Source organism: Eucalyptus grandis, chromosome 7, assembly GCF_016545825.1.
Source record: "Eucalyptus grandis isolate ANBG69807.140 chromosome 7, ASM1654582v1, whole genome shotgun sequence".
Lineage (NCBI taxonomy): Eukaryota > Viridiplantae > Streptophyta > Magnoliopsida > Myrtales > Myrtaceae > Eucalyptus > Eucalyptus grandis.
In genome coordinates, this window is record NC_052618.1 from 42,417,350 (window position 1) to 42,428,532 (window position 11,183).

At 41.7% G+C, this 11,183-nt stretch overlaps 1 protein-coding gene across 1 annotated transcript; it reads left to right on the forward strand.

Moving 5' to 3' along the window:
* The first annotated feature begins 4,454 nt into the window (after positions 1-4,454).
* On the forward strand, positions 4,455-8,285 carry LOC104453564 (transaldolase). The gene is made up of 7 exons (XM_010068166.3): positions 4,455-4,774; positions 5,341-5,512; positions 5,704-5,753; positions 6,189-6,489; positions 7,212-7,400; positions 7,495-7,677; positions 7,870-8,285. Exons 1-7 carry the CDS (start codon positions 4,587-4,589, stop codon positions 8,113-8,115), a joined length of 1,329 nt encoding a protein of 442 aa, XP_010066468.2. The 5' UTR covers positions 4,455-4,586; the 3' UTR covers positions 8,116-8,285.
* Positions 8,286-11,183: the final 2,898 nt, after the last annotated feature.

Consider the following 11,183-nt stretch of genomic DNA (forward strand, 5'->3'; position numbering starts at 1 on the left):
ATTTTGATGTTGTACTTTTATGTTCTCAAGTATGTCATCGATTGAGTTCCGGCATAGTTTGTTTGTATCTTGTTACGTCATTGAGTCTGTAATCTCTAGATTTTACCGTTGATTGAATTCTAGCTTGGTTTGAAATTTGTACAGCTTTGCTTGAATCAAAGAAATCAGTCCCCTTTGCATGAGATATCCACTTTCCTGAATTAGCACAGAACCTTAATTTCCTTAAATATAAGCCAAAGAACGACTTCCGGAGAAAGATATTTATTGTGGGAACTATTCTGCCAAAACTTCAACTACCATGAACTGTAGCTCTGAGGCTATTGCCACAAGTCATGGTGCAGGAACTTTGAGTTTATTGGCCACTTGGAGGGCTTCCATTGCAGCGAACTGGACGGGAAGACCGTCCCGCCAAGTTTCCGTGCACTATAATAAGGCTCAGACAAGATTATTCAACGTAGAGGGCGTGGCTGGTAAAACAGAGATCAGCATATAGTCAATGTCGCAGGAGGTGATGTCGCAGGAGGTGATTTCCCCGCGTGAAACTAACAACGTGCCTTTCTTTTGTGATCTCCAGGGAAAGACAAGGCGGTCATCTTCTGGATTTTGTGTAGGAGATGATGTTTTTATTAGATATAAACTAGCAATTCTAATGACTCATTGAAACAAAATTCAAGTATTGATTAGAATTATATGGGGAAAAACAGGATAAAAAATAAAACAGACCTCCAGTTATTGTTCAAGTTTGCATTTGTAAAAAAATTACGAAGATTCAAAGGAATTACGGGCACACTCTACTAACTCAATCCTTGTGTAATGAGAAGATTTATGTTAGACATTGTGATTACCTTTACGTAAATGAATGACGTCCTTTATAAATTACCTCCCATCAATGTGGTTTCCTAATGAACGATTGTCATGAAAAGGTACGAATGTGAAAACCAAACCATGGAATAACTGTCGGTTAAAAAAAATAGTGGGTCAATGTTGGAGGATAAGTTTTTCCTAAGAATGTGGAGTCACATTATAGATAACAGTTTCAACTTTGGTCGTATAGCCTAAAGTTGATTGTTCCTTTTGTCCGCGGCACTCGTCCCAGCAATGGACCGATGCATCTGAGAGTATGATCGAATCTTGATGATGCGAGAACGGAGAGTCCAATTGAGCAGCTACACATAAAGGCGGCTATTCGTTTGTTTTGTCCTCTTGCCGATCTCTTGCTTCTTCTTGAGCTTCGGCTCGGGCGAAGTTCCTTGTATATGGGCCGCGACCCTTCTCTGCCGCCACGATTTTAAGTAGGAGACGACGTTTGGACTTTGGTTGTAGAGCTTGAAGTCGATCATTCCCTCGGCCGGGGCTCTTGTCCCTTCGAGCGGCTACATGGTACTCGAGCATCTTTTCGAGTCGAGCGTGCAGTCTAAAAATTCATTGAGATTTTCAAAAAGTTCTGGAAGACGAACGCTGGTGAGCTTCTTCGTCCTCTTGCTGATCTCTTGCTTCTTCTCGAGCTCGGGCTCGGGCGAAGTTCCTTGAATTTGGGCCGCGAACTTTCTCTGCCCCCACGTTTTTAGATAGCTTCATCCCGTCCTTCTGGCAGACTCTTTTCGATGTCAATCATCTCCCGAGGCAATTCGATGCTCCGAAAGTTCGATAGGAGCAAAACCTGACCTGCTGCAGCTTTCAAGACCTGTACATGTTTGTGCCTGTCTTAGATATCGAGTAGCATTGAACGTTACTGGAGTGATGATCTACTCACGTAAAATGCTGTGTATGGCCTATGTCAAATGGCCTCTCCCGGCTTTTGTTTTGAAGATGAACTTAGCCTTGTTGAATTGAGAACATCAACAAATTGAGTTGTATTTTCTCATTATTGTACTGATGATATCATATCAATGCAAGAACAACGGTAGCTGAGTGTTGTGATCCCTCGACCGTCCAACTTGGTCGGACGACTGATCCGCGAGTGGCAGTGCTGCTTCGGTTCCACCTTCGGTCGCTGAATTCTATTCCTACCTTAATTTGGATGCAGCAGTTAGGCCTCTCCTGTATAGGTGGGGAATTTCCCCACCAAAATCCACAAGTAGGATCAAATTTGATGAAATTTACTCTTATATAGATTGGAGTTTCTCTTGTCACTAGTTCGAATCCCCCACCCCCAGTCACTACTTCATCTTAAAAATCCTATCGTGCACCAGCCATAGGATGACTTCGACTTCATCTCAACTTGCATCAAGTCGCGTAGTAGCAACAGGCTTGCTCAAAATGAACAGTAATTATAAATCAGACTTGAGTATCGATGCTATTCATTGACCCCTTTTGCTCATCTTCATCCTTTTACTTATAAAAAGAAAGTAAGGATGACATGACTTCATCTTATATATATTTAAAAAAAAATAATACAATACTATACCAACAGCAGAAGCAGTAAAAAAAAGAAAACAGTGGATGAGTAAGATCTGTGAAGTGACTTGAGAGCATCTCTTGAGGTGCAAAGAGGGTCAAGGTCAGTGGATGATTAAGCAAACTTTCTCTTAAGACAAAAGGACAGGCCAAATTGCTATCTAACCCCACTGACCCCTCAACATTTGGCCTCCCTCTCTTCAACTTCTCCAAGATCTATCTACATAAACTAATGCTTTCACTGTCCCACCTACTCTCTCTCTCTCTCTCTCTCTCTCTCTCTCTCTCTATCTTATGCTTTCTGGTAGGTAGCACACAGAATGGGACGCGGACAATTTGCTGCCTCGATACAGACATTACAAGCTTTGATTCCTGGTCATTAAACAAATCAATGGGGACCAAGATCCAAGGTAGCAGCATTACAGCATTTCATGCAAAAACGGAGCCTACCCTGCCTGCACATTCTTGATAGGGCTCGTTTGAAATGAAGGATTGAAGGTCCGGTAGGCGTTGACTGAATCTCATTTTTCTTTTCGGCTAATTTGACCCCTAGCTCACCTCACACAGCCCGAATAAATACACCCAAAATCGTTGGGTGATGGGGCACAAAATTTGGGTGCATCTGAAGTTCCCAACCCACGGTGAACTGCATTTCAAAGATCTCTCCTTTGCCAATCTGTTGTAGGCTATGGGGTCTGATTTGAGTTGCTACTGGGTCATCTTGCTTTTGCCATCTTCTCATTTTGCAAACCTTGGTAGGGCTTGTTTCCTTGAGGAGACTTATCATGAATTTTGTCAACAGGTTGTGTTGGGTTTCTCGTCGAATAGTTTCATCAAAATTCAAATGCTTTTTTAACTTCTCTTTGTCATACCGATACCCTTAAATTAGTATATCCGTGACCCGAATATTCCATCCATATGTCCATTAAAAACTCGACATGATTGTGCTCGTGACCATCGATATGACGTGGATATATACTCTTGATTAACTTGGCGATGTACTGCCATCATCACGTTAGATCTAGTTTTTGGACAATCTTACGCACCCTGTTTACGTTGGCCTAGAACATTCGAGATTTTCATACCTGAAAATGATCCCAACAAGGCTCAAATCCGACTTAAACTCCACACGGCCGTAGTATAGTTTTGTCTACAACTGTCTGAACACGACATGCCGAATTCGATTCCAAATTTTCGCTGTGGTTGTGCATAGTTTCGAAGCATCATCGTCCTGCATTAAATTCCTCTGATCTTCCGCATCCTTTCCGTGTGCGCACTTGCAACATCCGAAAGTCTTTTCCTTGTCGCCATCCGTTTTGCCTTAGCCTCGGACGTCACCCTGACCCTCTTGTTCAATTTCATGCGATCGTTGCATTTGAAGAGCCGTTCATATATATATATAGATTTTCATTAGTAGCCCATAAAAATGGCAAATCTGCTCGGAGATTTTTTTTTTCCTTTTTTGGACTTTCACCTGACTTGGCACAAATGATGAATCCGACACAGTCCTCGAAAGTCTCTTTTTCTATTTTTTTTCCCTCAAATATAGTGTCTCTTTTATAAATTTAGCGTATCCCGTTGAAACCGAACCGTGCAAACGTAATCAAGGATGTGCTCTCGATTCATATCCATGAAAGGAGAAAAAAAATAGATTTTATTACCTGTCTACCAGTTTTAGTTGACACACGAAACGAAGGCAAAGAAAAAGGCATAGATACGCACTATACTTATCCAACTAATCGGAGCGAAAAAGGCAAAGAAAGGTCATCGAGCCGATCCGCCGCTCGCGCATCAGCAATGATCCAGCATGACACCCGAGAAAAGGACCAAAAAAAAAAAAAAAAAAAGTTCCACCAAATGTTCACGCAAAATCAAAAATAAAATAAAACTTAGTTAAAAAAGATCAAAAATAAAACAAATAAAAAGCAAAAAGGGACGGGGAGAAATAGTGGCGATCCCTCTCGCCACCTGCCCGTTGGGTCAACCCAAAAGGTGGCGCGTCCGTCTCTTCTCCCCAAGCCGTTGCGTATAAGTACGACGAACCCCCCGCTGGTCACTTTATCAAACCCCCCTCTCCCCCACCAACCTCCTTGTCTTCCGCTTCTCTTTTTCTTCCCCCTCGCTCCTGCGTCATCGTTCGTATCGCAATACGAAAAACCTCACCTCACCTAATTCCCTCCCTCGCCGCCATGTCTACGATCTCGAAGCTCTCGAGCCCCGGCCCCTCGTCCTCGCTGCGGTCCTCGACCGGCCAGCCCCGATCGCCGCGCCCTCTCTGCTTCGTCCAGTCCCGCACCGCCCTCCGGTCCCTGGCCGCCGCCGCCGCCGCCTCCGGGCTGTCCGTGAAACGCGACCGCTCCTCCCGGAGCTCGCTCGTGTGAGTCTTCTCCCTCGTGGAATACGTGCTTCCGTGTTGGCGGCGGTCGTGATCCCGCTCTCGCGCGGCCGCGCTTGTTCTGATTCATTCGTTTTGCCTCCGTTTTTGTTGTTGATGTGCTTCTCCGTGGTCCGATTCCGTTTGCGGTTTTACGATGAAGTGGCCGATCTCGTCGACTTAGCCATGGATCTCGGCTATCGCTGCTCGATCAAGTTTTTTTGGTTTTTAGTTCGTTGGTTTTGATAACCGGACATCATCAGTGAGCCGGCTCTCTCCACGCGGGTGATGGACTCTTCGAGGGAGTGTTATTAGTTTGGAGTGTGGAATTTGTGTTAGATGTCCTGAAGTTTCGATTTTCTTTTTATTACTATTAGAATGCTCTGATGTTTACCTTGCGGTGAATCTGTGATTTCTGTATTTCGAATTGGAGTTCTCGGCGGAGATTGTTTTGCTTTCGGAAAGTGCCGGTGGAATTAGATTGGATTTTGCATGAGCTGCTCTGTCGCTCTTTGTATCTTATTCCTCATTTGCTTTGGCTGAGAGTATATTATCCTTTCTTGTCGCAGGGTCAAGTGCTCTCAGAACGGTGCGAACGGCGGTGTGGTCAAGAGAACCACGCTGCATGATTTGTACGAGCGGGAAGGCCAGAGCCCCTGGTACGACAACCTCTGCAGACCCGTGACGGACCTGATCCCTCTGATTGAGAGCGGCGTTAGAGGGGTGACAAGCAACCCTGCGGTAATTGGAGCAATTGCCATGCCTTAACTGTGTTCTCACTTGTCAGAAATTTTCCCTCCTTGCAAGTGTTGATAATTTGCATAACAATTTAAAAGAATGAAACCGTGAAAAGTCGATGATCATAGCAGTATTTTGGTTGTTCTCTTATTAGTTTTTATCCTTGCTGATGACATATTGAAATCAATTTGCAGATTTTCCAGAAAGCAATATCATCTTCAAATGCTTATAATGATCAGTTCAGGTATGTAGCTCTTCCCCGTTTTACCTGTTACTGAAGGGTAAATAAACCTAAGGAGTTGCGTGGGAGTTGCTCAAAACCTATCATTTTAACAAAAAGCTCGCAAAAAGCTTCAAAGGCTGCGGATATTGTTATTTTTTAGTGACTCTTCTAAATGATGATTTTGGTTTAGTTCAAAGCTTGAGTACAATGGAGTCTGGAAATTGAGATGTCATTTTAGTCATCTTGAATTTGGATCTGCTTCACTGACTTAAGAAGATCTTGCTCAAATCCGTGTCTTGTCCTGTGTTCTTTAATTTGGTGCCCATTATTGGGATGTTTTTTAGAACCATTGACTGTACCTAGTGGCCCAGTCTTCGATTGTCTTGATCCTTTTATTTCATTTTGCCAAATTACTTCTGATCTTGTTGTTTTATACATATATGCCAAATTTTGCAGAGAGCTTGTGCAATCAGGGAAAGACATTGAGAGTGCATATTGGGAGCTTGTGGTGAAGGATATTCAAGATGCGTGCAAGCTTTTTGAGACAATATACGATCAAACTGATGGTGGCGATGGCTATGTCTCCGTTGAAGTTTCTCCTAGACTGGCAGATGATACAGAAGGGACTGTTGAGGCAGCAAAATATCTTCATAAAGTGGTTAATCGCCGTAATGTTTACATTAAAATCCCTGCCACAGCACCTTGTGTTCCCTCGATAAAGCAAGTCATCTCCAATGGTATCAGTGTCAATGTGACTGTAAGTTGTTCTGTTCATAACATCTGTATCAATTATGGTGCTTAGATTTGTAGGACAGAACGTCATATGTAAGTCCAAACAATGGCATCTTGGATAGTTGTCCTAAGTTCCATGGATGCGTGCTAGTGCTATCAGAAGGATTCTAACTAGTAGGGGCTGTTTACGTAATATTGGACCCAAAGTATATTGAAGGACGATTTGTCAACGGAGCTCTCAAACCCCGAGAGTCTTTGGTCTCTTTTATTGGTTCGGAAGTAGAAGCATGTGGTTACTACCTGTGCTGGTCCTGAGTATATAATGGCAGGGTACATGACCGGAGTTCTCATGAAACAATTAAAGTGTTGCATTCTAGTGGATGGTGGATGGCTAACCTTGACCATCCCTTTCCCTCTTTCTGATGATATATATGCTTCGGTGGATGCTTCACTAAATGCATTGGTGTGCGCTTACATTTTTTTGGGTATTAAAATGTTGACCCCTGACATCTATCTGAACGAGTTCTCTTTCTGCTTAATGATATACATGTATTGACACTTTGATGAGAGGTGTTACAGCACTTAGAATTAAGTTATCTGAAATAACTAGGGAAAAATTTCCTTGGAGTAAAAACCTTGCAGACTGCATCTTAATGTTGCTGTATTACTTGGCTAGTGCCTTCCACGCAATAATAAGAACAGAGTCCATCCCTGTACTGATGAAATACGCTTTTTGTCCATGTGCAGTTGATATTTTCAGTGGCGAGATATGAAGCTGTCATAGATGCATACTTGGATGGCCTTGAAGCCTCTGGGTTAGATGATCTCTCCAAGGTTACAAGTGTTGCTTCCTTCTTTGTCAGTCGTGTGGACACCCTCATTGACAAGATGCTCGAGAAGATTGGAACACCTGAGGCTCTTGATCTTCGAGGGAAGGTACATGACTACAACCATTTGTAAATTCTCAGGACATGCAACTAAGTTATGTTTGTAAATATATGCTCATGTTGTGATGCATTGATCACTGCAGGCTGCAGTGGCCCAGGCAGCTCTAGCTTACAAGCTCTACCAGAAGAAATTTTCTGGTCCAAGATGGGAGGCTCTTGTAAAGAAAGGTGCAAAGAAACAGAGGCTTCTTTGGGCATCCACTAGCGTAAAGAACCCGGCATATCCCGACACCCTATATGTTGCTCCTCTCATTGGACCAGACACTGTTAGTTGCTTCTTCCCCCTCTTTTATCTTGCGTTCTTTAGGATACATTTAAGTAACGTTGCACTCTTTTAGATACTAAATTATTAAATGAAAGAATTTCACGTCTTCACCTCAAAATTGTTGTACGTTTGTATGTTTGTTGAGTAGTATTCTAGTTTTAACTCAATTTTTTCTTATTAACCATCTTAACAGGTTTCAACCATGCCTGACCAAGCTCTCCAAGCATTTGTTGATCATGGCATTGTATCCAGGACAATTGATTCGAATGTTTCCGAAGCCGAAGGTATTTACAGTGCACTTGAGAAATTGGGAATTGACTGGAATCATGTTGGAACCCAGCTTGAAGTTGAAGGAGTGGATTCCTTCAAAAAGAGTTTTGACAGCCTCCTTGATACCCTGCAAGAAAAGGCAAATTCTCTTAACCTGGTTAGCCTGTAATTTTTATGGTTCATGTACGTGCTGTTGGTGTGGCTCAATAAAGCTTATTGTCTGAAGTATTCCAGCTGTAAAGTTGGTGCATGAGTGACTTTCAAAGACAATATTGTATTTCAAGTGATTTATATTCAGCTGTGGTTAAAGAAAGTCTATCAAAGATTATTTTCGAAGGCTCTCTTTGTCTTATATGTTGTGAGAAGATTGCCCAGCACAACGAAAGAGCTTTGCTCTTCCGTCAAGGTTTTACGGTTCGTAGATTGGCTTGTTACATCGACTAGACATTGTCTTCCTTGTGGGGACGAGTTTTAAGAATTTTCATAGTCGAAAGTCGGATTCTTTGTTCACACTGTCTAGAACTGTAAAGTCGTTGACGGGAAATGAAGGACCGAGTGTGACAACTTTCCACCATACGGTTGTCAGGCACTTCAAGACCTTATTGAGAAGCATAGGCAGCTCAAGGATGAAAGGAGAGCCAAAATCCTGGGCGCTATTATGGCCAAGGGAGGGATTTCAAGCAGTGATGGTGACGTGGTCGCTTGACACAAACGCTGTCACTTTGATATGCCCTTCCCTTACGATATAATGTGAGGCTCTCGCCAGTTTCTAGATTGGCACATACAGCCTTTAGATTTCCAGTCTCGCCAGTGTTCTTTGCTCTCCAAGTGCTATAATATAGGATTGTCTTGGTTTGTTGCTATGTGAGCGAGCTTGGGACAGAACATTAACCGTGTTGCGTGGCTAGGACCAGGAGCTGATGAGCTCTTCTGTTTGGGTAGATGTCTAGGACTAGGAGTTGACGAGCTCTTCTGTTTGGGTAGATGTCTCTTAGATCGCCATTGCTTATCATCACCTTGAGCCACATCAGCGTCCATGTTCGAGAAACTTGGTAAAGCATCGTGGTTTACAGGTGGCACGGCTTCAATTCATAGACGACTGGGATTGTCGTGACATTGCCTATTGCTGTAGAGCCAAAAATCATTCTACTGCTGCTATATCCTATGTGCATGTTGGGTATTATGACGTTCTGTTTACATGGCCTAGTTATTGTAGGGCAGCGTCCGACTAAGTTGGGGGGCATGTGCCCTGCTTGTGGTCCATATGATAGGAACACACACCATCCTTTTTTTGACCCCAGATCAGTTGTTGTGATGTTAGATCAGTTGTGATGTTAGGTTGGGAAATATGACCACATTCTATGTAATATTAATATCAATTCAAATGATACTTAAATATACCTAAACATACTATAAACATATCACTATTTGGAGTATACAAACGAACATCAAAGTCCAATAAGCACAAAAAGCATAAATATAAAGGAAAACGAACATCCAAGTTCAATAAACATAAATATAAACGAACATCTAAGTTTAGAGGCAGATGCTGTTCAGGAGGCGACAGCATGGTGATAAGAGGCAGTTGAGGAGGCGGCCTAACGATAGTTCAGTTCATGATGTGGCGGCTTGGTGATCAGTTGATGATGATTTCTTTACCATAGCTGTAGAAGGAGGTGGAGGCAAAAATGCAACAAGAAAACTTTCCTTTTTTTTTAAATATGTATAGTTTTTGCATAATATTTTTAGATACTTCTCGACTCTTAAGGTATTTATATTGTTACCATAAACGTCCTCTATCTTTTATCATCGAGCTTGATTCTCCTCCAACTCGAACCCTATCCCTAGTCCTAAATGAAGTTGGAGTAAAAGATTTGAGAAGAAGTGAGATGATGAAATAATTTTTACTTACCTTGATAATTCTCATTTAAAAGGGGATTTTTGGCAAAATCCTCCAAAAAATACATTCCTCGTTATGAAAGTCATTGTCCTTGAAAAACTCTCGCATGATATTTGTCACATGCATTCTTACGAAAGATTTGATAGTGTTTCCACATGAATTTTCTATTTCCTATCTCGAAATTTATTTATTTTTTCATTTGTCGGGGGAGGATGTATATTGTTGAGAAATGCTCGAACTCAGATGAACCAAAAGAAAAAGATGGGAGAGGAAGTGAGACGGGGGAGTGAGAGGAAGAAGAAGAAGAGTGATCAACGTCCGACTATAGCTATGCAAATGAAACCTGCTATTTAGGGTTTCCAAGTAAAAAAGACAACTAGATGCGGGTGGGAGACTAGAAATGGTAAATAAATTTAAAATTTTATTTAGGGTTTCCAGTAAAAAAGACAACTGGATGCAGGTTGGGAGACTAGAAATGGTAAAGAAATTTAAAATTTCACGAAGAGATTAGTTGTCGTTATGATGTTAGGTTGGGAAATATGACCACACTCCACGTAATATTAATATTAATGCAAACCATACTTCAACATACTTAAATAGACCATAAACATACCATTAGTCAAAGCATACCTAAACATACAACTACTTACAGCATACAAATGAATATCGAAATTTAATAAGTAAAAATACAAAGGAAAACAAACAGCCAAGTTCAACAAGCATAAATATAAACAAGCATTGAAACTTAGAGGTAGAGACTATTCAGGAGACGGTGGCGGCTTGGTGATAGGAGGCTGTTTAGGAGGCGGTTTGGTGATAATTTAGTTCATGATGCGCGGCTTGGTGATCAGTTGATGATGATTCCATTGCTACAACTACAGAAGGAGGTGGATGAGGTAGAAATGTAATGAGAAAACTTTCATCGTTTTTTAAACCATTATCCCTATATAGTTTTTGCATGATATTTGTAGACGCTTCTTGACTTTTAAGGTATTTATATTATTCTCATAAACATCCTCTATCTTTTATCATCAAACTTGCTTCTCCTTCAACTCAAGCCCTAGCCCTAACCTTAAATGAAGTAGGAGTAAAAGATTTGAGAAGAAGAAATGAGATGATGAAAGGATTTTTACTTACCTTGATGATTCTTCGTCTAGAGAGGAATTCTTGACAAAATCCCCAAAAAACATTCCTCGTTACAAAAGCCATTGTCCTTGACAACCTCTCGCACAATACCGTCTCATGCATTCTTAAAAATGATTTGATAGTGTTTCCGCAAGAGCTTTCTATTTCCTACCTCGAAACTTGTCCTTTTTTTTTTTTCATTTTTTGGAGGA